Source organism: Equus quagga, chromosome 1 (assembly GCF_021613505.1).
Source record: "Equus quagga isolate Etosha38 chromosome 1, UCLA_HA_Equagga_1.0, whole genome shotgun sequence".
Taxonomy (NCBI): Eukaryota; Metazoa; Chordata; class Mammalia; order Perissodactyla; family Equidae; genus Equus; species Equus quagga.
Genome location: NC_060267.1, coordinates 72664159 through 72689904, shown reverse-complemented (window position 1 = coordinate 72689904; position 25746 = coordinate 72664159). Strand labels below are relative to the sequence as shown.

General features: G+C 47.4%; 1 protein-coding gene across 4 annotated transcripts in view; it reads left to right on the top strand.

Moving 5' to 3' along the window:
* The window catches only part of PTPN3 (protein tyrosine phosphatase non-receptor type 3), a 146023-nt gene that overhangs the window by 50532 nt on the left and 69745 nt on the right, over positions 1 to 25746 (top strand). For 2 of the 4 annotated variants that reach the window (XM_046685721.1, XM_046685729.1), the window contains exon 2: positions 20228 to 20382. In XM_046685721.1, coding sequence (XP_046541677.1) covers positions 20228 to 20382 — 155 coding nt within the window. Of the gene's footprint in view, positions 1 to 1417; positions 1570 to 20227; positions 20383 to 25746 lie in introns of those variants that run through there. The other 2 variants (XM_046685714.1, XM_046685739.1) reach the window with 2 other exon arrangements.

Sequence of the window (25746 nt, the reverse complement as noted above, 5' to 3'; positions counted from 1 at the left end):
CATCCTCTGCTGTCTGCTCCCTTTTTCCTCTGCTCTTATTGTCCTGCGGGCCTTCCTGGGTGAACTCACCTGATCCCATCGTCAGGGGCTCACAGGTCTGTGTCTGCAGCCTGGTCATCTGCGGGCAGTTGAGGTCCTGTGGATATCACATCTGAACATCTCCCGCTGAGTGTCCCCTGGTCCCTTCTCTGCATGTCCAAAACAGCCTTGCAACTTCTTCCTTAAAAACATCCGCTCCGTAAGTCCCACAGTCTTCAGCTTAGAAACCCCAGGGTCACCCTCAGTCACCCCGACACCTGCCCTGGGCACAGCCTGCCCATCACACCTCAGGGATCCCTCCTCTGGCCCCTCTTTCCTTTCCACCCCAGGAAAACTGAGTTCGTCCCTATGCTTCTCCCATCTGCCTCCACTTTGCTCACTGTCCCCCATAAGCCCTTCATGTCTTTATCTCCTTCACTTTGCTACCAGAAACTGTTCCCTACGAAAGCACATAAGATCTCCTCATTCTCTGCAGGTTCCATGTAACTTGGCTCCATCTGGCCTGGCTTTCCCCCATCTCTACCCCCAACCCAGCAAACCATGTGCTCTAAGCCAGGCCTTCCCAAGCCTTCATGGCAAAATCCAGATTCCGATGCTGGGGGCCTGGGAGGGCTCTACGTTCTGCATTTCTAACGAGCCCCTGGGTGATGGTGAGACGGATCCCCAGACCACACGGTGAGCACCCGGACTCTCTATTTCACAAATGAAGTTCTTCCGACATGTTTTTGGTCTATAAATAATGTGAGGATTTTTAAATTTTGTGTTATAATTTTAACGCTGTTTTAGACAAAGTTAATCTTAAATTTTTTCAATCCTAATAAAGTCAGTTCTTTGTTACAGTGATTATTTGCTAACAAAAGATATTTTCAGAGACTAAGAAAGTCTTCTGTTTCTTAAGTTACCAAATAGATCCAGGTACCCGAATGGATGGGGTGGGGTGGGGTGGGGGTCAGGAGGATGTTTTCCCTTTAAAGGGGCGCACACTCAGGGTCTGGGCTCCCTCCTGGGAGCTTCTCTAGGGCGGAGATTGTCTCTTATTCACTCATCCCCCAGGACCCCCTTGGGCCTCCTTAGGATGTTGGCTGAAGGGGAAGGAGGTGAGTCCCGGCTCTTCCTCCAGGAGATGAGTGTGGAGACCGAGGATCTGATGTGGGAACATGGGCTTGGAGGGGAGCCTATGCTTTGAGTCCTTGGGGAAGTGCTCCCAGTCACAGGAGAGGAAGGGCAGGATTCCTGGCAGCTGGACCTTGTTGAGGGGCACGTGAGGCCAATTTGGTGACTCTTAATAAGGCTTTGCTGTGGGAGGGGCCGGCCTTCGGCATGGAGAGGAGACCAGAGGGCGGGAGATGGACCTGGGGGAGCCTGACTGCATTTGCTGGTTTGCTGCGTGGGGAGGGTCAGAGAAGCGTGTCCCAAATGGTGAAGAATCAGGTTTCTGGGGGTGAGGGGATGGCATGGGATGGATGTCAGGGAAAGATAGAACCGTTTCTGACCGGTGTGCTCCAAGAACGTCGTTGTTCCTGTCGCCGCGTAAGTCTAAGCTCTTTAGCCTGCCCCTGAAGGGTTTCATGGCCTGGCCTCTGCCTCCCTCTCCCACTTGTTCTCTGCTACATTGCCCACAATGGTCCCGGCCAAACCGTTCCCCACCTCAAATGCGAATGTGCGTCCTTGCTCCCAGCCTCCTCCCGCGGAGCTTGCTCTGCAGGGCTGCGGTGGTCATTGTTATCTCTACTGCAGCTTGTAAGCCTGGCCCCCCCCCCCTACCCCGCCACCACTCTGCTCTGTGCCCCGAGTTGAGCCTTCTAACAACTCGATTTCCTCTTCTCCACATGGAGACTGACAGGTCTCTCCACCCCACGAGATCAGAGGAAGAGCCCGTGATGAAGGCAGGTCTCCGGTGGCACATAATTACCCAGGAAGTGCTGGTTGTCAGCACAGCCTGCTGTCTGTCCCTCTCAGTAAGCTTGACAGGAGGACTATAGCGTGACGTTGGTCCACAGGTGGAGCTGGAGGTCTCAGAGATGGTGTGACTTGTGCAGGGCGGGGCTGAGGTGGTGCTGCCACGGAGGGTGTGGGATGTGATGAAGATTGTGAAAGAGGAGGAGGAAGCCAAAGCTCCAGGGAAAGTTGGATAGAGGTGGGGAGCAGAGCTTCTCAGACTTTTACCCGCACACGAGAGGATTCAGGTGCCGAAGGTCAGGGTGGGGCCCAGGATTCTGCATTTCTAACACTCGAGTGATGCTGCGCCAACCCTCTGGAGACCACACTTTGAGTGGCGTTGGTCCAGAACATGTCTTATGGTGGAGAAGAGAAAAAGCACAATGAGCACAGCCACACAGCCTTCTCCCCAGCTCCCTGGAGACCCCTTGGAGTGGGGGCCACCAGGTGTCCTGGGTCTGGCCAGTTAGATTGGAATCAGATTGTGGGTGGTGATGGAGGATGGGCAGTAGGGGCCCCTGAGGGCTTTGAGGTCAGTATTGGGTGATTTGATTTCGTCGTTTGATGCTTCATTCTTCAAGGTCTAGCTTTGCCATTAAAATCCCTTGAGAAGCTGTGTTTGTCCCAGGCTGAGCTGTGGTCACGCCCTAGACAAGGTCCCAGCAGCTAGTGGCACACACCTGTCTTCCCAGCACTTACTACCCTGCGAGGTGATTATTTGATTATTCACGCATCTCTCGCTCTGACCAGCCTGTGAACTCAGAGAGCAGAGACCTGAGATGGCGTCTTAGTCACCTCCGAGCCCCACCGCCTGCCGTGGAGCCTGGCGCAGTTGGGGCTCACTGAATGCCCGGGGCGCACCGAGTTGGGGTGCCTGGGAGAGAGTTGGTGTGGACGGATGGGGAAGGTGGTTTGAGGAGTCGGCAGGACCTCCAGTGAAAATGTCAGGAACGTCTTCAGAAGGTAGAATGGGGGCTGGGGAGCCATGGGGACTTGGGCATCAGCTCTGGGGAGCAGGAGCTTGGCGGTAAGCTCTCTGGAGGAGTAGAGGGTTCCATGGGCGAGTGGGGATTTCAGCCAAGAAACCCCTGTGTTGCTCTAAGATCCAAGAGCAAACTTGCTTTTCTCCTGCTCCCTCAGGAGAGGACAGGTGCCCAGACTTAGGCACATTGAGGATGAAGAATCTCAGCTTCCCGAGGCGGGCTGGAACCACGGATTGGGACCCAACACGTGGCAGGGTCTAGAGCCATTCGCAGTCATTAGCACGTTGAACCTTAACCTCAGAAGGGCCCTGTCAAGTGGGGCCCATGAACTCCCTGAACCTTAGGCCCCTGTGAGTTGGCGCCGGCCTCACTTTCCTGAGATGGAAATGGAGTTTCAGAGAGGTACAATAACTTTCTCAAAGCCACAGAGCTGGGAAGTGGAGGACTCTGGCCCGACTGTGGTCGGTGGGGCAGCCCAGGCTCACGGCGGCATTTCTGAGGGCAGAGTGCTTGCAGGTGTGGCTGACAAGGCCCAAGTGATGGCAGGGTCAGGCGGGCTGTTGGCCAGGTGCTGGGGGCCCCCTGGAGGAAGAGAAAGAAACCGGGCCTAGTGAAGGCAGAGCGGGAGAGGAGCAGCCGGAATGCATGGAGGTCGGAGCAGTCCCACACCCTGGGCACCAATAAAGCATCAGGTGACAGCATTTTTTTAAGTTATTTTCTTGAAACTCATTATTGCTCGTTATAGAAAATTTGGAAATACAGGAAAGTTGAAAGGGTAGAAAAACTAGCAATTATGTTTTGATGACCTTATGAGTTCCTTTATGTCTTAAATAGTTGTCATATTGGAGATACACTGTTGTAGCTAGCCTTTTTAACTTAATCATCTAATCATTTTCCATGTCGTTATGAACTCTTCATGGCTCTCCTGTGGCTATTTTGTGACTGACTTTTAACTGGCCCTCAAAAGCTAGAAATCAACTTTTGTGGTAACTTTTGATGTCTCTGCAAGGAAAATCTTTGCAAATAAAACTTTATTTCCTGTCTGGGTATGTCCTGACAGTAGGTTCCTGGAAATGGACTCACTTGGGTCAGTCCACCTCCCAGCATTGTTGGAATGACATACTGTTAGGAGCAATGACAGGAACCTCATAAAAGTGCAGGTGTAAGCCCTGTGTACATTAGCTTCTGTTTATTCACTCGTTTGTGCATTTCACCAGCATTTCTTAAGTGCCTGTCGGGAGAGACTCTATTTTCTATGGCCAGGTCAGCACAGTAATAGCTGCCAGCATCTCAGGCTTAACTGAAATGTGTGGTGCTGTCTGATCACCCACAGTGTCCCAGCCCTGACTGCCCCTGTCACAGGCCCCAGAGCCGGGATGGCCTGTGGGCCCCTGTGGCTGCCGGGTCCAGGCCATGCTCACCTGTGCATTGGAGCGCCTGCCTTCCCTTCTGTAATGCGGAGCGATGTGCCAGATGCTGATTGTGGTGCTCCCCGTGTTCTCCTCTTACCCATGCATTCCACGGGTACTTATTGAGTACCTCGTGTTTGCCAGGCACTGTTCCAGGTGCAGGGGATACAGCAGCAGTTAACTAAGAGTCCCTACCTTTAAGGAACTTCCATTGTAGTGGGAGGAGGATTGTTGGAATTGGGAGGAGCCAGGCCATAAACAAGTACTGAACTGTCCACTGGTGATAAACGCTAAGGGGAAAAAGAGTAAAGGAGAGGGGGAGTGATCAGGAAGGCCTCACTGATAAGGTCTGAAGAAAGGGAGGGAGCCAGGCGGAGGATGTCTGTGGGAGGGGACTTGCAAGCTGCGGAACAAGCTTGGCACAGCCCAGGGACATGAAGGGGGCAGAGCGAGCAGGTGAGGGGCGATGTGATGAGGGCACGGCGGTGGTCCTTGTGTCGCAGAATGAGATCTAGGACCAGGGTTCGTTGTTTGTGGTTGAGAGGTTTTGGAGCCAGAGGGCCACTCCTGCCCTTTGTAGGAATTCAGACTAACCTCCCGCCTTTTCATTGCTTGTCTGCAGTGGGTGATCACTGAGGCCTGTGTCTGGGGAAAACCCTGGGAATTGAAGCCCAGGCTTTGGCAGGTCACTGCCTCCATTGGCCCTTTGGTTTCCTTGTCTGTGCAATGAGGGGCTTGAACTAGGAGACTAGTAAGGACAGGTTGAGCTTTCCAGCCTGGGACCCTCTGCCCTGTCCTTAGTTAAGTGGGCTAGTTAGATCTTGGACCATTTTAGTTTAACTGACAGGAGTGTGTAAGTGTAGTTGTTGATATATATAGTCCTTAAAATGTTTAGCCTATCAGATCTACTCCTTTGTTACAAACGAGTCTTTCAGCCAGTGGTGGGTGGTCTTGGAGTAGTGTTGAGAAGCGGGTTGGGGGTGGAGCATGCCCCCAGTGTTGATCCACTCAACCATCCATTCATCTCAGTTAATTATTGAGCCCCTGCTGGGTACCAGGCACTGGGCCAGCTGCCTACAGCACAATAGTGATTTTTCAAAGACCCAGGCCCTGCCTTCTTCAAGTTCATGGTCTAGTGCAGCACTGTCGGCTCTGCCAGAGGATGATGGTGGGAGGGGACCCTGGTTGGAAAGACCATGGCAGCCCCTACCTCACATCGCACAAAAATTAACCCAAAATGGATCAGTCACCTAAATATAAGAGCTAAAACCATACAACTCTTAGGAAAAAAACATAGGAGTAAATCTTCATGACCAGTGGGTTCTTGGATGTGACATGAAAGCACAAGCAACAAAAGAAAAGTAGATACATTGGACTTCATCAAAATTAAAAACTTTCATACATCGATGGACATCATCAAGAAAGTGAAAAGACAGCCTATAAAATGGGAGAAAATATTTGGTAACCATATCTGATAAAGGTTTAACATTCAGAATATATAAAGAACTCCCATAACTCAACAACCCAAATTAAGATAAACAACCTAATTAAAAAATGGGGAGAGGACTTGGATAGACATTTCTCTGCAGATCTACAAATGGCCAATAAGCGCGTGAAAAGGTGCTCAACATCATTAGTCATCGAGGAAATGCAAATCAAAACCACAATGAGATATCACTTCACACCTACTGGGATGGCTATAATAAAAGTCTTGGTGAGGATGTGGAGAAATTGGAATACCCTTCGTTGCTGGTGGGAATGGAAAATGGGGTAACCTTTGTAGAAGAGTTTGGTGCTTTCTCACAAAGGTAAACATGGAATTACAAAATGATGCAGCAATTCCACTCCTAGGTATATACCCAAAAGAACTGAAAATGGGCTCAAACAGATGCTTATACAGAGATGTTCACTGCAGTAGCCAAATGGCGGAAACAACCCAAGTGTCCACAACAGACGAATGGATAGACAGAATGTGTCTATCCATGCAATGGAATATTATTCAGTCTTAAAAAGAAATGAAGTTCTGATAACATGCTGCAACATGGGTGAAGCTGGAGGACATTATGCTAAGTGAAATAAGCCGGGACAGAAGGACGAATGTTGTATAATTCCACTTAGGTGAAATATCCAGGCAAATTCATAGAGACAAAGTAGAGATTGCCAGAGGCTGGGGGAGGGAGGGAAGGAGGAGTTATTGCTTAATGGGTACAGAGTTTCTGTTTGGAAAGGTGAAAAGTTTTGGAAACAATGGTAACAGTTGTACAACATTGTGAATGTAATTAATTCCACTGAATTGTGTACTTTAAAATGGTTAAAATGGCAATTTTATGATTCTGTTTGTTTTACCATAATAAAGACAGACCAGGGCAGGGTAGTTCAATGTCTGGGAGGAGTGCGATTTGTCAGGAGCTGCTGGATTTGGGTTCTGCTCTGTACCGGGTCACCTCAGGCACGGTCCTTACGGTCTTTAGCCTAGTTCTCTTTTGATGGGGGAGTCAAATGAGATGACAGGTGTAGCGCATCTGTCGTGGGAGATGCCTTCCCATCCCCTTTCATTCCATCCTTCCCCACGTGAAAAGATTGACTCTGTTGTCTTTTCTACCAACCAGGACAGTCTGGTGGTTTTGCCCAAATCATCATTGATCGCCTGCTCATCGTTCTGCCATTTTCCTCTGGGCTGTGGTCTCCTCCCTTCCTGCCACCTTGCTGCCATGCTCATCGGGACCCCACTTCCCTGATGTTGGTGCCAGCCCTTGCTCACGAGCTTCTCCTCCCCTCTGGGTTTACTGTGGGCTCTTCTGAAAGTCTGAGCCCTACTAATTAGAAGTCATCTGAACACCCAGCTGTGGTTGTGATTCCAGTAGATGGAATATTGTGAAGTCATAACAAAAAATGCCAGTGAAGTGTTTGAAACACCTGGACAAATGCTTGATAGTGGGGTAATGGGAAAGAGTAAGGTGTGTGATTGTATAGACATTATAAGTACAACTTAATATCTGCCCCCAAACAAGCAACACTGCTGGTTGGCTTGTTTTATCTGATGCGAGCGGATCAGTGCCCCCTGCGTGGCAGCTGAGCTGCCCCCCCACTTCCCCTCCAGGGTTTGCCGCCTTCAGGTGGTCAGAGCTGACTTGTGTTTTCATAGCCTTGGAGGGAGACCCTGCTCTGCCTGAGCACCTCCCACAGCTGGTTGAAAGGATTTAGGTGCTGTCCTGGATCCTCCTGGAGACCTGGGCCTCTGTGGCACCTAGAGTGTCCCCCTGGTTTATCAGTCACCCCCATCCCCTGACTGTCCTCATGAGATCCTTGGTTTAGACCCAGCACGTGTGCCTGCCCCTGCGGGTGAGCAGGCAGGGGTCTGGTTGAGCTCAAGTTCATCGAGAAACCCAGCCTCCTGGGGGCTACCAGCAACCTGGGCCTTCCTCAGGGGCCCTCACAGTTCTGAGATCCCTGGAGGCAGGTGCAGTGGACGGGCTGGGGCTGGCCGGCTACTCTCCCAGGATCTCCCTGGAAAGAGAGCTGTTGGTCACGTGGTAGGAGAGGCCCCAGGCCAAACCCAGGGCCAGGAAATGAGGTGGCCCACTCCTGTTCTCTGCTAATAATTAACCCAGGGGTGGCTGCCTGTCAAGCTGGAAGGGCCTTTAGACGTCATGTACATGCACTCTAGCCCACGCCTTTGCAAAAGTGAGAGGAAGTCATTGACTACGTTTCCTCAATTCTGAGAGGCGTGCATCCCACATTTTAACTTTTCTGAGATCACGACCTTCGAGATCAAAGGGTGCTTTGGATGTACTGTTCCTTTAAAATTTTTCTGAAACACCTGTTAAAGCAATCATGTCATCTTAGAACGGAGGGAATATGGTAATAGATACCCAAGTCATTACTCAGGTTTCTGATGTTGCAGAATTAATTGGGGGGAAGAAAACTTTTCTGGACCATCTCCTAAGAGGAAATGGACCAACATGGGAGCTGTGGGGAGTGTTTATGAGATTATCTCAAAGGGTAAGAACATACCTTTCCTCAGTAAATTAGAGACACGAGTTATTAAGTGGGGCTTCCCCCAGCCCCAATGAATCACCTGTAAGTCCCCTTCCTCCCCAGTCCTGCGGGCCTGTGGGCAGGTGTGGCATGCCCTGCACTGAGCCTGGGGTCATCACCCCATTTGGAGGCTGACTGTGTGACTTGGGCGTGGTTGTTGGAGTCTAACCTTCAATCTGTAAAGTGGGAGCAGCAACACTGCCCGCGAGGCCCAGTCAGAATGAACAGAGCAGGAGAAAGGGATGTGAAAGTCTTTGGAAAACGGAAGCCCTTTAGGATCCTCATTGCTGCTCAGGACAGGAAGCCTGGGAATGGGAATGGCCCAGGGACTAGGAGCGAGGAGCGGGGAAAGGGCGTAATACAGAGGCTGTCCTCACAGCAGCTGGCGTTGAGTGTCTGTGGTGGGCCAGGCACGACATCGCTGCTCCCCAGGATTATTTACAGAGGAGGACACTGAGACAAATCGCAAGTTGATTTGTCCAAGGTCATACCAGCTTGGAAGTGAAGAGCCGAGACTAGAACCCAAGTTTGACTGATTCCTTCAAACCTCCAACCAGCCCTGGCCACCTGGGGCCGCCAGGCAGCAGCTTTCCTGGTCCAAGTTGCCAGGCGCTCCTTGAAATCAAAGAACGGATTGTATCTGTCTATATTCCCAGCTCCCTGCACGTGGAAGGCCTTAGTACAAGTACATGCAACAACGGCAGCAGCAAGATATATTATTTGCACTCAATTATTCCAAATTGCTGTTGCTGTGATGAGCATTCTGGCATGCCTTTATAAGTCATTTTTAGAGTTAATGCAGTTTCCTCTCATTAATTTTCTGACCCCATCTCACCAAGTCATAAAGCTCTGGAAATCTGACGAGGCTGCATAAAAATACATTTTATCTTGGTTTCTAGAGGCGCTGGCAACCAACAGAGTTGCTGTACCTAATATAACCTGATATGGCCCCTCGGATTAAAACCTTCCAGGCAGCGGGTTTGAAAACTGGAAGCAGCCTGAGAGCGCTCTAAGCTGGGAAACTGGGCTGAAGAAAAATGGAGGAGTGACTTTCCCAGTCAGTTGGCTGATTAGTGATAAGTAGGGTGATACCTTGCGGGGAGGGGTTGGAGGGTATTATTCTGTGTTTCCTTGAGGGATGGTGATGGCAAGGGCTGCTGGTGGTGAGGCTCGGGTTTCTCTGGCCAGGCTACCCCTGGCTGCAGACTCCTTGGCAGGCACGGAGCTGGCAGGATGGCCCGGCTGTGAGATTCCTGCTTCTTGGCTGGGATGAGCTGCGATTAGCACATCTCAAGCCTTTCAAAGTGACTCTAGCTGTTTTCTTTTCTGAGGGCTTCTGCTGCTTTTGGCTGTAAAGGGGTGGGGGCTGGAGCCGAAGATAGAAATATCATGGACCGACGTCCAAATGGGCGTGTCTGTGCCCCGAGGGCAAATATTAGCACAGTATTTTTGTAAAGTTTATGCAACTTGATTCGTGTCCCTGTGGAGTAAATTTATTCCATCCTGTTTTCCAGTCTGTTTGAGGCCTAGTGGAACTGTGCAGAGGGAGGAAGAAAAGAGATTGGTAGCTTAATTTTACATAAAACAGCTCAGTCTAAAACATCCGGTTGTCTATATTTTGGCCTTTGTGTATTGCTTTTTGTCCGTTCATATTCTTTTATCCCCTAGTTCATGGTTTGATGGGCCATTTTAGTTTTTTTCCGAGGAGTTATCTGTTTAGAATATTTCTCCTGGGAAATCCATATCAGAAAATCCAGTTTTGAACAGTGCTGCTGCTGAGTAGGGCTTACACATACAGAAATGTAACCTTGGCACTGTTGAAACTGAAATCATAGTAGAATCTCGGTCCTGGAAGCTCAAAGTTCATCCATCCCACCTCCTCCAGTGCCAGCCTGCCTTCTGCAACCTTCTCACCAAGGGTCTCCTCCAGCTTCTCTGCTTGATCACCTCTAGTGACAGGGAGCTCGTTCTCTCCCAACATAGTCCCTTCCATATTTGTGCAACCCTGACTGTTCAGAAAGCTCTTTCTTCTGTTGAAGGGCTATCTGTTTCTTTCATCTTCTACCCATTGAACCTTTGGGGTCTAAAAACATCAGTCTAATGATAGTAGTAATAAGTACCATTGATGGGGCCCTGCTAGGTGCCAGTTAATTTGCATACGTACCATCTTTAGTGCCTAAAACAACCTTGGAAAGCAGAGAAAATCTCCCCCCTTTTATAGGTAAGGAAACTGAGTCTCAGGGGGAATGATCTAAGTTCACACAGCTGATAAATGCTTAAGGGGGGGTTCCAACCCACTTCTGATTCCCTTGTTGCTGACCTCACACAGCCTCATACCATATCCTAATTCCTCCTGTGTGATGGCCCCTTGGAATTTCGAAGAACCTCATCTTTTCCTCCCTGAGATTTCTCTAGGATGTCAGTTATTCCTCAGACACTGCTACTAACTCTGTTCCCCTGGAGTTCCTAAAATGTGCATGTGTTTCCCCTCTGGCCTTTGCACGTGCAGTGTCGGGATGTGCTTCTGCCACCTGGCCAATTTCCCTTTATCCTGTAAGATTCCCCGTGAAGCCTTGGTGAACTGGTCCTGCCACCCAGCCCCCCTGGTCTGGTCGGGAGCTGCCTTCCTGTTCCTCTGGCACCCAGGGCATTCATCTCCCTTGGAGCTTGAAACTCCAGGCCCCTCTGCCTTCCCCGCCCCCACTCCACTCCCTGGCCTGGTGCAGAGCCAGCGCCCAGTAAATGAATATTGAGTGAGTCAACGATCCGGAACTCCTTTGCCAAAGTAATAACAAAGGCTAAAAGTAATGGTAAACAAGATCGATGAGCCTGTGAAATTGTAGTCCTAGTCTGATTCGGGAATTCAGCTGGCTGCTTGGTGGCTGGAGGGTTAGCTTGTCTAGTTAGTAAGTCCTGGGAAGTCACTGTCCTCAGCGTGGTGTGGTTTGGTCCTTCCGTGGGTGGCGTGTGTTCCCTTTTTCTCCCAGGAGCAGGTTTGCTGGCCTCAGAAGTTTCTGGGTTGACTGAGTTGCACGTAGTAGGAGAAGTTTACCAGTCACGGGTCAAAGACCTCCTTGGGGGGAGGCCAAGTGACGGCTCTTCTCATTTCTCTACGGCCCACACACCAGACGAGCTGCCAGCAGCATCCACAGGCCTGCTGAGAAACAGCCTGGGAGGGTGGAGTCCTGGGAAGTTTGGAGGGGGCTGGTTTAGCACTGTGCCAGATGACCTTTTCCTAAACATTAAAAAAGACAACCACCTTCTAAAAATCTCATTTAAAAAATGTCGTGATAATGTTGAGAGTCAGGAGAGTGGTCACCCCTGGAGGGGAAGAAGGGGCCATGCGGGAGCTCCTGCCGGCCTTCTTGAGAGCTGTGCGCTTAAAATTTGTGCTTTTGCCTCAGTGGGATGCTTTAAGAAAAGGAGGAGACAAGAGGCACAAGTTGAAGGTGAGTTTTCAGATCACTGAAGAACAAACCTTGTGTTGGTTAGGCAGCTTCCCATCCCAGCCCCGAGGACGCAGCTCATGGAACATAAGAGGTTGGTTTCTCTTTATAGCAACATTACCTCTCTCCCAAAACCGCCTGCAGCTCCCACAGCATTCTTTATCTTGCCCTTCAGGGAGCTTAAACCTACTTCTCGTCATCCTCCCGGGATCAAGTAAAACTCTTATTTTGTTAGTTTTGCAAGTGTCACGGTGTCGAACCTATAAATAAACCCCAGCTCCGTGATGAGAAAACTATTTGACATTTTGAAGCTGTTTGAGAACAAGGGTTCTCATTGCGGGTCTCCATGAACACAGCCAATCCTGCAGATGACTCCACTGTGCTCCCCCGGGGCTCCGGTCAGACATCCCCTCCCTGAACAAGTTGCAGGATCTGTCGAACCCGTGATTTGATTCCGAGATTGTACTTCTGGGGTATTGGGATTAACAATTGCAAGATAATTTGAGTTTTGAGCTGCGTTTCTAAAGTGACTTGTGTGAGCATTTTCTCCCATGTGGTGGAGAATAATGTGACATCTGGGAGTTAAAAACCTCCATAAAGGCATTCACAGAAGCATTTCTTTATAAATAAAAGATATTAAATATTTTTATATATGCATACCCAAATTAAAGTCTTGTGCACCCAAAACTTCCATTGTCAGCTGTGGTTATCGTTATCATTAGCAGTTTAAACTTTAAAGATGTTGTTTAAAAATTTTTCTGTCTATAGGCTCAGGACAAATTAATTTATTGACTTTAACGCTGAATTAGCAATATGAAAATGCCTCCCTTAATGAAGAGATTTTTTTCTACTTTAGTAAATATTCAGTAGTGATTATGTTTACAAGTTAGTTTTTAAAATGTCAGTATATTTATCTTTGTTATTGTTATGCAGTGTTGTACTTTGGAAACTAAAAAAGTCAACTAAGTGGGGAGAAAATGGCAGAGTGTAGTGTTGATAAATTTACAAATATTAGTCATGAGGAAAAAAATTTCGTGTACTAGTTTATGGTAACTTGTTATGAGCTGCACATAATTTAAAATTAATAAAGTGAAATAGTGTATATAGAAGTGTTTTCCAGGACATATGGGTATTTCACAAATGAAAACTAAAATCATCAATTTTTAATTAGTTGGGCTGAGTTTCATTAATATTTGCAAAGCCCAATAGATCACACAATACGCATGCATCTCTTTTCCTTTTTCTTCCTTACGACACCGGTAGTTGACTCTTGTCCATTTCTGAGAAAGAATGTGCATAACAGAAGGCACTGTGGTCTTTTTTATAACTTGGATGTTATGAATTAAGAATTGCTGTCTGAAAGATGTGAACTACTTTGAGTGAACAAGCCAAGACATCTGGTTATGTAATATCAAGTGGTAGAATACTTTTTGAACTGTTGCTTTCTTCCCCTCTGTTATGACAACAGTGCTAATCCCGGCACTGACATATAGACTGGAGAGGCTGGTACTCCAGCAATGCCTGAGGAAGTGCTTCCCCAGACTGAGTGATGGGACAGCTGCTCAACTCTGGAAATTCTTTTTAGCCCTGGGAAGCGACTGGCAACATGGGCAGGAAACCTGACGTAGAGCATCCACCTAACCAAGCCCCTGGCTCTAGGCACAGAAGGTCAACCGAAGGGAACCCTGGAGATCCTCTGATTGAGCGTTTTCCACTGGGTGGTGCTCAGGCCCCCTGCATCAGAGTCCCCTGGGGGTGCTTGTTAAAAATACAACTTCTGGGGGCTGGCCCTGTGGCATAGTGGTTAAGTTTAGCCCACTCCATTTCGGTGGCCCGGGTTCTCAGGTTCAGATCCTGGGTGTAGACCTACACCACTCGTCAGCCATGCTGAGGCAATGACCCACATACAAAATAGAGGAGGATTGGTCAGATGTTCACTCAGAGCTAATGTTCCTCAAGCAAAAAAAGAGGAAGATTGGCAACCGATGTTAGCTCAGGGCCAATCTTCCTCACCAAAAAAAAAAAAAAGCAACTTCTATATGACAACTAAAGCAAGGCAAGGTCCTAGTTTGGAGCCTGGATCAGAAGGAAAGAAATAAAGGACAGCATCAGAACAATTTGCAAAATTTTAACATAGACGGTACATTAGATAAGTGCTTTATCAATGTTAAATTGCTTCAGTGTGAAAATTGTACTGTTGTTGTGAAATACCCTTGTTCTTGAGAGAGATGTGCTAAAATATTGCGAGGTAAAGGGACACAATCTGCTACTCTCAAGTGTTCAGTAAAAAGCGGGGGGAGGGGGAGGAGTGTGCAGGAGAGAGAAAATGTATGTGGCAAAATGTTCACAGTTGAATCCAGGCCAACAGCAATATGCAAGAGTTCTGTTTTTCTTGCAACTTTTTTGTAAGTTCAAAGAGAATTTAAGTTTTAAAATGCAATTTCCTGAGTCATTACAAAATCAGAATCTCTGAGTGATGTCCAAGAATCTGTAGGTTTTTGGGGGGAGGGGGAGGGGGAGTGGGGTTGAAATTAGCCCTGAGCTAACATCTGCTGCCAATCCTCCTCTTTTTGCTGAGGAAAATTGGCCCTGAGCTAACATGCGTACCCATCTTCTTCTACTTTATATGTGGGATGCTACCTCAGCATGGCTTGATGAGCAGTGCTGGGTCTGCCCTCAGGATCTGAACCGGCGAACCCTGGGCCACAAAAGCATAAACACGTGAACTTAACCACTGTGCCACCGGGCGGGCCCAAGAATCTGCATTTTAACAAGCTCCCCAGATAATTCTTAAGTACACTAAAGTTTTAGTTAAGTCTCTTGTATAAAAAGCCTCGTTTTAGTCACTGTCTCTTTTAGCCACTTAATTATCAGCATGCATTCTTACAGTTTGATCTCTTCTCAGTCCAGTGCCTGATACGTGATTAATCCGCATCCAGGTATTTGTCAGTTTTGTCCGTAGCAGAGTTGCCCCACTTCAGGGACGTCTAAGGAGCACTTGGGCCCGACCTTAAAGCAGACGGAAACCAGAAGCTGGCCTGTGTGCAGTGCAGGCAGCCATCTGAGCGTGTGGTTGGCTTTCCTGTCTGTGTGTGATGAAGTCGTGATTAGGGCCTGGTTTGCCCTTCGAAGACTTGGTTAACCCATAATAATGTAGCTTAACTGCTGTGTGCTTACAGTGAGGAGGAGGAGAAAGCAATACTAACAAATAAAACATTTATCTTAAATAGATTAAATGTTGGTATTTGCGAAGCATGCTTAATTTCACGAGTCATCCATCTAGCATGGCTAGTCGTACATGTACATGAGTGTTTATTTTCTGTGCTAGAAATACCCGTCTCCAGCCGATCAGGCATCTGTTGGGCTCATAAATAGCAAAAAAAAAAAAAAAAAAAAAAGAGCTTTGCTGAGTTCACCTGGGAAAGGGAGAGAATTAGGCCTTATATGTAGTGAAGTGTGTGTTGTGTTTTTTTAAATAGGCCAGACCGAATGATCCAACAAGGAGGGAGCATGGCTGTTACCTGTGTTTGCCTTGGAAGGTGAAGTGTTTCCTCTGGTGGCCACTAGGTGGTAGCATTGGGCTAGGTCAGCTTGATGATTATTGACGCAGGTTCCTGCAACCAGCCCCCCCCCCCCCCGTTCATTTGTATGGTTTACTCGCAAATTAGGTGTTTATAAATCATGACTGCTTTCTTCCTTTTTTTTTAAACGGAAACTTGCACTCAAGTGAGAGGGCTAACTTCTTATTTTTAAAAACAAGGGTGTAGAATAACCTTAACACACTCTTTTAAAATGATCGCAGTGGAGCCACGTTGCTCTAACTCTAATGGAGAAGAATGTGCTCTTCTCCCTGCTCCTTGTCTGTGGTTCGTGGGCTTGTGGAAGAACAGAGTTCCCCAGAGCAGCGTGTAGACCCTTACGAAATAGAGCATCGCCTCTTCCCTGTCTCGGGCTCCAGGGCAGGCAAGGAGGCCAGAGGGGAGGATGGTAGGTGTCCCACACTCCCGGGCGGGGCAGCCTGTGGCAACGTGCGCCTGCTTCTGCGTCCGCTGAGTTTGTAGAGGAGGTCAAAGGTTCATTGCGGATCTGGGGCCGCCCGTGGCGGAATGGTTAGGGTCGCGCGCTCCATTTCGGTGGCCCAGGGTTTTGCTGGTTCGGATTCTGGGTGCGGACATGGCGCCGCTCATCGGGCCACACTGAGACAGCATCCCACATGCCACAACTAGAAGGACCTACAACTAAGAATATACAACTGTGAACTGGGGGGCTTTGGGGAGAAGAAGAAAAACATTGGCAACAGATGTTAGCTCAGGTGCCAATCTTTAAAAAAAGGTTTATGGCCTATCAATAACTACCTTTTAACCTTAGCAAGCTTATTAAAAGCAGTAAAATTTTAAGAAACAGAACGCATATCTGTAAGGTATTTGAAATCAGCTTTGCCTACAAAATCTAGAGTCGACAGTCAGCACCTGATGGCATTAGAAGCTTAGTTAGCATTGTCAATAAAATGCCTTTTGCTGAGTACCTAGTATGTGTCCTACGCTGCGTGCGCCCTATCCACATGCTACCCCTAACACTTATGTGTTGGGCCCCTACTGTGCGCTGAGTGAGATGTTGCCTCTTTCTATCATGTTTTGCAAGTATGGTCTTTGATAAAAAGATTATAGGGTAGAATCTCTTTTGTTATTGTGCAAAACAGATTCTAAAGCTGTAACTGTTTGATTTTTTTTTTAAATATGCACAGAACAAGCTTGGCTTCCATGTTGTAAAAGGCGTCAGCTGCAGCTGTGATCATTTCTGGTTGGAGAGGCCAGTGTGTCCCTGGTTGGGCTGTGGCTTTGTTCAGAATTAAGAGGCTTATAAAGGAAGCCATAGAAACCCTGAGTTCCCCAATTGCTGTGGTACAGGAAATAGGGCAGTTAGTCAGCATCCATTGTCGTCCTGACCGGATTGTTTAAGATATAATTCCAAGACAATCTGACAACACCACATGGCTCAATTATGTGGTTATTCAACATCGGACCTACTCTTATCAGTTTGCTTTAGGAACAATTGTGGGAAGAACATTTCTGCAATTTTTATGAGATTCTTTTTTATGACATTGTCGTTAGGTTCCAAACCCTTTATGTAACAGATCGATGTGAGGGGGGGAAAAGTGTATCTCTTCCTAGTTGCTGGTCTAGTTTATTTTGTCAGCCGCTCCGTGACTGTGCTGGGGAGCACCATTAACCACGGTTAAGTTCGTGAGTCCCGCCGTTACCCACGCTGGCGATGGCTGATCCACGGAGCGATGAGGAGCAGTTTGAAGATCAGTCCTGCAGTTGGCATGCCAGCCGTGTGACTTGCATTTGGGAGCTCCGGTTTGAAATCACCTTTGTTTTTTTCAGTCCGGAGTCGTGGTGTGATTAGCTGTCAGTTTCACCTGCTCTGAGGACCTGCCCGACTCTGTGACGTGGATGCCCTGGGTGAATGGCTCAGATTCCACAGACCCTGTGTGCTGTCTGACCATCCAAAACCCACCCTGAGGTTCCCTGAAAACCCCCTCCTCCAGCCGTTGACCGCCTGGCCCTTCCTTTGAGCCCTTCCCGAAGGGAATGGCCTTCTGTGCCACACCCCAGGGTGCTGAATCACCATCTACGGGTGGGGCCGGGACAGGCATCTTTTTTTTAAATTCCCCAGGTAATTCTGATGTGTACTCCCACGAAGAATCACACTTGTAATAGTTCTCTTGTATCTTTAAAAAAAAAAAAAAACCCAAACTTATAACCCACCTGAAATTCTTAGACAAGGACTAAACAATAATTTTGACGTTTTAAATTCAATGTGGTTAAAGCATTGTGGAACACATTTGTTGTCTTCCGATAACTTTTGGTATTACTCAGAAAATGAGTCCCTGCTTCTGATGACGTTTTCATTGGAAAGGGCAAGGTGGAGGTGGTGGGGTGGGTGGAATTTTATAAGCGACTGAATAAGTTTCCTTCCACTGCTGGTCCCAGGAATTTTTTTCATTAATATTTGAGATCCCCTATCCCTATTTACTGAGAACGGAGGTTTGCCGGGAGCTCCTTAAATAGGATAAGGGCCTAAGTACACCCTTCTCTCCTCAGTGTATCTTCTAGAAGCTTTCATCGTCATTGTGTTTTTACTTCCTGAAGCTAAGCTGCCTCTGTGGTCCCTTGGGGCTTGATTCTCAGGCCTCTCGGCTGCTTGGTCCTCATCCCTTCCTTGCTACCGATCCCCACATCTTGATCTCGGCCCTGCCCTGAGGTTTGGTGCTGCTCTTCCAGCTCTCTGTGACTTGCCCCTCACAGTGTGGACCCTGAATCAGCAGCTTCAGCATCACCTGGGAGACTGAGAAATGCAGACTCTCAGGGCCCAGGCAGACCTACTTGATGCCGAGCCTGCATCTTAACAGGATCCCCAAGCCATCTGCATGCACATCAGTGTCAGGAGCGCTGACCCCCAGGCCGCATTCTGAGTGAAGCCCCCACTCTCATTCTGTCCTTCTCTCCTGCCCGCTCCCACCAACCTGAGTTTGTCTATGAGGCTGAACTGTTTTTCCAGATGATGAGTCTTGGCTTCGTTTCGTTCTTCCTTTCATTCATTGATTCATTCAGAGATTTATTGACTGCCTGCCAGAGCGAGGTATTGGAGATGCAGTGAGCAAGACTAGACTCGGTTCCTACCCTCGTGAAGCTTGGCTTCTAGTGGCAGAAGCAGATATTAAATACGTCGTCAGATGTAAATGTGAAGTTATGATGAGCGCTGGAGAAAAGAACCTGTAACACAAATACGAGTAGTTGGGGACATCAGGGAAGGCTTCCCTGAGGAAGTGATGCTTGTGCTGAGCCCTGAGGCCTGGATAGGAGTTAATTAGGTGAAGAGGAGCAGAAAGCTTTCCAGACAGAAGGAATAGCATGTGCAAAGGCCCAGCTCATCATAGGAAGTTTGCAGAGCATTAATAAAGAACGTTAAATTGCTCTTAAGTCTTTCATCGTTATCCTGCTCTTCCACCCGACCTCATCAGATTTACGCCTCCCCATCCTCTAAGCTGAGGAGCTGGTCTAGACCTTGGCCCTCCTGCCTGCGTGATGTGACCATGTGCTCTGCTGGACACATTTCCAGTCTTTTAGTCTGTCACTCCACGGCTGAGTTCACTAGTAAACCACTTTCCTTACGGTTCCTTGAATATACTGCGGTCAGATTGTAAACTGCCCTCGAATTCCCTCTTCATACAGGTGCTTTTTTTCAGTAAGCTTGATTTTGAAATATACATACAGCGAAGTACATAAATCATAAATATAGAGCTTGATGAATTTTCAGTGACTACCCCAGTGTCATTAGCACCCTGATCAAGAGAATATTATAAGCATCCCAGAAGACCCCTGTGTACCCCCTTGCCCATCACTATACCCAGAGTAAGCACTAGCCTATCTATTAGCATTGACTAGCTTTGCCTGTTTCTAGACTTTACTTAAATGGGTTCATGCTACAGGTGAGCTGTTGTGTCTGACTGCTTTTGCTCAACATTAGAGCAGTTAATTCATGTTGTTGCATGTAACAGTAGTTCATTGATTTCCTTTGCTGTATAGGCGTGCACGATATGACTAGACCACAACTCATCCATTCTGTTGATGGGCATTTGCATTTTTTCCGGTTTGGGGCTATTATGAAAATTGTCTTTTTGTGCATAAATATACAGTTTTTTTTGTTGAGAATATACCTAGGAGTTGAATTATGTTACAGAATATGCACATGTTCAGCTTTCCTAGATACTGCCAGACAGTTTTCCAAAGTAGTCGCGCTAATTGACATTCTCACCAGCAGTGCGTGCGGGTTCCGGTGGCTCCACACCATGGTCAGCACTTGGTTTTGTCGGATTTCATTGTAGCCGTTCTGATGGGTTCGTGGTACTATTGCTTTGTAGTTTTAACTTGTATGTTTTGCATTTCTTTGACAAGGAATGTGATTCCCATTTTCTACCAGGTTTTTTCTTTTATTGATTTGTAGCGGCTCTTTACACCTTCCTTGTAAATATGTATATTTGCAGATATCTCTGTGGGTTGCCTTCTTTCTTTTAAATAATGTCTTTTAATGAATAGGAGTTCTTAATTTTAATGTAGCCTCATTTATCAATAAATATCTTCATGCCTTAAATCATTTTTACACCACGTTTAGTTCTGTAAAACCTTAAGGGTAAAATACACAACTATGTAAAATAGTAAAACATAAATAAAAATTGAAAGCCTGAGAAATATAAACGTAGAGGGTTCACCCAGGGAGAGATGACACACAGATAAACAAGCCACATGATACTCTGAAGGTGTTACAATTGAGCGGTAAATTTTGCTCACAACATTTTTGTTTGTTGCAGGTTATCCGACGATAGTTATGACCTCCCGGTTACGTGCGTTGGGTGGAAGAATTAATAATATCCGCACCTCAGAATTACCCAAAGAGAAAACCCGATCCGAAGTCATCTGCAGCATCCGCTTTTTAGATGGCTTGGTACAGACCTTTAAAGTTAACGTAAGTTCTCCCGATCGAATTTTTTCCTGCGTTAACCCTCACGATAAATAGAAATGAAGAAAAAAATTATTTGAAAATGAAAGCTTGAGATCTCAGATCTGGTGTGTCGAGATTGGACTGGAAATACCTTTGGAAATTTTGTCCACATTTTTTGCCTCCCCCTGTGGCGTCTTCCTCTCTCCTTTGTGATGTGAACTGAACGACTCTGTGATGGTGCTTTGTGATGTCTTCTTCGGCTTCCTGAGACGGTTCTGCAGTGATGGTGCCCCCTGCTTCACTGGAGCCCCTGTCACGTTGCGTTCATAATAGTTGTAATTGTTAGGTCATATGTGGCTGTTTAAACGGAGCTCCTGGGGGACAGGAATAGTGCCTTTTCCCCTGTGCCTGACACAGCAGGTGCTCATTAAACGTTCTGAGTGGGTGGGTCCCATCTGGAGGGTGGGAGCCGGTCAGCCTCACAGATGGCGGTTCGGAGAGAGCCTGGCTTTCCACCTCAAGCCCGAGGCAGAGGCAGGACCAGAAATGAGGTCTGGCTCAGGCCAGCAGTAAGACGCTCGGACAGGAACAGTCCCTGCCGCCACACCCCGCCCCGGTCACCACCTGGGCCCCTGACCTTTGCCTGCCTCTCGCTGCCTCTGGCCAGTCCTAAAGGATCAACCCCAGCCCTGGACTGGCTGCCAGCATCTGCCCCAGCCTGGCAAGTTCAGTGTGCCAGGAAAGGTGTTAGAGAAAGGGACGGGAGAGCGACTAGGAGATGATGAAAGGCCACAAGAATTCAAAGAGTGGCAAACACTCACCCCTGCGTCCTCCACCCCACGCATAAGGTCGCCTCCTCCTGACCCCAGGTCACTATGGACCTTGACGGCTGAGCAGGCAGGAGGAGAGGGTGGTCCGTGTGAGGTCACAGCATGGTGGGTGTTCTGCACAGGTCACAGAGGCCTCTTCCAGATGCTGTAGACTGACAGCTTAGTTTATATCTGGCTGCTTTGTTAAAATTTCTATTGTCAGTCTTGGAGCTGTTCCTCAGCTGTCTGTCTTCTTCCTAACAAGAACTTGATGTTTCTTCAACAAATGTTTACTGAACACCTGCTATGTGCCAGGCTTTGTTCTGGGTACAGAGAATCCAGCAGTGAACAACACAAAGTCCCTGCCCTTTTAAAGCTTCCATCCTAGAGGGAGGAAATGGACCATAAACAAATGGAGACTACATCAGGTGGTGTTGTGTGCTTAGAAGAGAAGTGAAGTAGGATGAGGAAGATAGCGAGTGCCAGGGCAGGACAAGGGGTGGGGTCGTCATTTTATAGAAGTGATTGGGGAAGACCTCACCTAAAGGAAGTGAGGGAAAGAACCCTGTGGTTCCCTGGAGGAAGCACATTCCAGGTAAAGAAACAGCCAGTGCAAAGGCCCTGAGGCAGGATCCCAGTTAGTGTAGTTGCAGAACAGTATGGAAGCCAGTATGTCTGGAGTAGAATGAGGAAGGAGGAAAGCAGCAAGAGAGGAGAGGAGAGAGACAACAGGCGTTGGACTAGGGGACTGTGGAGAGCCTTGTAGGTCATCCTGAGGGCACTGGCTTTATTCCGAGTGAGGCAGAAAGCATTGGTAGGGTTGAGTGGGGACCTGACATGATCGACTCAAGTATCACTCTGAGTGCTCTGTCAACAGTAGACTAGGGGTGAGGGTGGCAAGGGCTAGGAGACTATGACAACAGCCAGGGGAGAGGAGGAGGGTCATTGGACAGGGTGGTGGCGCGGAGGTGGCTAAGAGTAAGCCAAGTCTGGAAATATTTTGAAGTGGAGTCAATGGAACTTGCTGATCAGTGGGACTTAGGACGTGAAAGAGGCCTCAAGATGACTCCCGAGGTTTTTGGCCCAAGCAACTGGCAAAACGGAGTTGCAGTTTACAGAGACGGGAAAGGCTGCAGAAGGAACGGGTTTGAGAGCAGAAATAACCAATTCTGTTCTGGACATGTTGAGTTTGAGATGCCTGTTCCTCCTCTACATAGAAATGGTAGTAGGTATGCAGATAAGGAGTTTAAAGGCAAGGTCGGGGTCGGGAGACAAATGTGGGTGCTCCCAGGGTAGAGATGGTGTTTCAAGCTCTGCAGTTGGACGAGATCACCCGAGAAGTGAGTCGACACGAGATACGGGTAAGGTTCCATGTTTGAAGGTTGGAGAGATGAGGAACCAGCACTAAGGGAGACGGAGAAGGACTGTCCAGGGGGGTAGGAGGAGACCGGAGTAGGGGGCTCTGAGAACCCCAGGGAAGGACGTGATTTAAGGAGGAGGAGCTTTGATCAAAGAGGTGAAAGATCTGTACGCTGAAAACTATAAAACGTTGAAAGAAATTGAAGACGACAAAAGAAATGGAAAGATATTCCGTGCTCTTGGATTGGAAGAATTAATGTAGTTAAAATGTCCATACTTCCTAAAGCAATCTACAGATTCAATGGAATCCCTATGAAAGTTCCAACACCATTTTTCACAGAAATAGAACAAAGAATCCTAAAATTTATATGGAACAACAAAAGACTCCAAATAGCCAAAGTAATCCTGAGAAAAAAGAACAAAGCTGGAGATATCACACTCCCTGATTTCAAAATATACTACAAAGCTATAGTGACCAAAACAGCACAGTACTGGCACAAAACAGACACACAGATCAGTGGCATAGGATCGAGAGCCCAGAAGTAAACCCACACATCTATGGACAGCTAATATTCAACAAGGCAGCCAAGAGCATATGATGGAGAAAGGAGAGTCTCTTTAATAAATGGTGTTGGGAAAACTAGACAGCCACATGCAAGAGAATGAAAGTAGACCATTATCTTACACCGTATACAAAAATTAACTCAAAATGGATTAAAGACTTGAATGTAAGACCTGGAACCATTAAACTTCTAGAAGGAAACATAGGTAGTATACTCTTCAACATCGGTCTTAGCAGCATATTTTCAAGTCCCATGTCTGACCGGGCAAGGGAAACAAAAGAAAAAATAAACATAATGGGACTACATCAAACTAAAAAGCTTCTGCACAGCAAAGGAAACTATCAACCCAAAGAAAAGACCACCTAACAATTGGGAGAAGATATTTGCAGACCATATATCAGATAAGGGGTTAATATCCAAAATATACAAAGAACTCATACAGCTCAACAAAAAAACCTCCAAGAACCCAGTCAAAAAATGGGCAAAAGATCTGAACAGACATTTCTCCAAAGAAGATATACAGATGGCCAACAGGCACATGAAAAGATGCTCAACATCATTAGCTATCAGGGAAATGCAAATCAAAACTACAATGAAGTATCACCTCACTCTAGTCAGAATGGCTATAATTGGCAAGACAGGAAACAAGTGTTGGAGAGGATGTGGAGAGAAGGGAACCCTCGTACATTGCTGGTGGGAGTGCAAACTGGTGCAGCCACTATGGAAAGCAGTATGGAGTAGCCTCAGAAAATTAAGAATAGATCTACCATATGATCCAGCTATCCCACTGCTGGGTATTTATCCAAAGAACTTGAAAATACAAATGCATAAAGATACATGTGCCTCTATGTTCATCGCAGCATTATTCACAATAGCCAAGACTTGGAAGCAACCTAGGTGCCCATCAAGGGACGAATGGATAAAGAAGATGTGGTATTTATACACGATGGACTACTACTCAGCCATAAGAAATGATGAAATCCGGCCATTTGTGACGACATGGATGGACCCTGAGGGTATTATGCTGAGTGAATTAAGTCAGAGGGAGAAAGTCAAATACTATATGATCTCACACATAAGTAGAAGATAAACATGATGCAAACAAAGAGAAAAAGAGACTGGATTGGTGGTTACCAGAGGGGAATGGGGGAGCGTTGAGGGTGAAAGGGGTGACTGGGTACATGTGTGGGGATGGATTATAATTAGTCTTTGGGTGAACAGGATGTAATCTACACAGAAATCGAAATATATAACAATGTACACTTGAAACTTGTATAATGTTGTAAACCACTGTTACCACAATAAGAAAAATAAAAGGCAGAGGAATGAGAAGCCCTGTAAACAGGCCTAAGGAAAGCGCCAGGCCAGAGGGGTGGTCCCATGAGGCTGAGCACAGAGCCTGGCATGCAGCCGGCACCCAGTCATCCTTCATTGTAAACATCGTTGTTGTCATCGAGCTGCTGCCAGTGCTACTCCCCAGGCTTCCAGCAGCCTGGTCAAAACTGACTCACGTTGAACTTGAGGGCCTGGTGGCTGCTTAGAGTCTCCATGGCTTTCTATGTTTCTGCTCAGGGAGGTGGTTTTCAGACTCTAGCCTGGGCCATCTCATAACCAGGAGCAGGTGTCTTCAGGGAAGCTGACCCCGACTTCAGTCGTTCTTACCCCAGCCCAGGGAGCAAGCCGGTTGCTGACAGTGACGTGGTGTAACCAAGCTGACCTCTTGTTGGGTGGAGGCTGGGCTGGGAGGCCTGTTATTATCAAATGTCCTTTATTATATTTCAGTTCCTTCTGAGAACTGGGTGAGTAGTCCAGAATAGATCCTGGAACGGATGAATTCTGCACTCCAGAGGGGAGAGATGCAGTGTCGTGGGAACACGCAGGCTCTGGCATCAGGCAGACCTGAGGCAGGCAGGCAGGCAGAGCATCCATCTGCTGACAGCAGGAGGCACGGAGGCTCCATGGGCCTCTGTTCCTTGTTGGCAAAGGGGATGGTGGTGATGACCTTGCAAAGTTGCTGCAAAGAGTAGAGATCATGTATAAAAAGTGCATGTAGCATCGTGTCTGGCTCCTTGGAGATGTTCAGTTGATTATAGTTGTTATTGATACTATATTTTAAATATAACACAAAATCGTAAGTAATAATTTCAACAAGGGAAGCAGGTAGCTCTTTGACACATCAAGAGAATATCTCATAATTTATGGGGAGAGTCTCTCATAATTTGGAATGTGTGGACCGGGTCATCTTTTCCACACCATCCTGATTCCCTTGTGTGGAAGCTGCCCTGGGTGGAGGAAGCAGCAGACGAAGGGCCCTCGGTCAGGAAAGGGGGATGTGTTCAGGAAATGGGCGTGTCTCATGTTCCCACACTTCAGACCAAATAATGAGACCGTGCCAAACAAGTGACTGCAGGAGGGGGCCTGACAGTTACCTAATTCTCTTCCTCCTGGTCACTGTGACCCATTTTATGCTCTCAGGCACTCCAAAAAAAAAAAAAAAAGGATATCTATGCATGGTCTATTTCTGACTCCTTTTGTCCTTAAGTTTGATGGTTTGGTTCAAAGGATTCCAAGAAGTCAGCCTGTTGAAGTAGGGTTTGCGATTGCGCCTTGCTGTTTCCCACCCCTGTGCCTTTGTGCTGGGCTGTCTGCTTGAAATG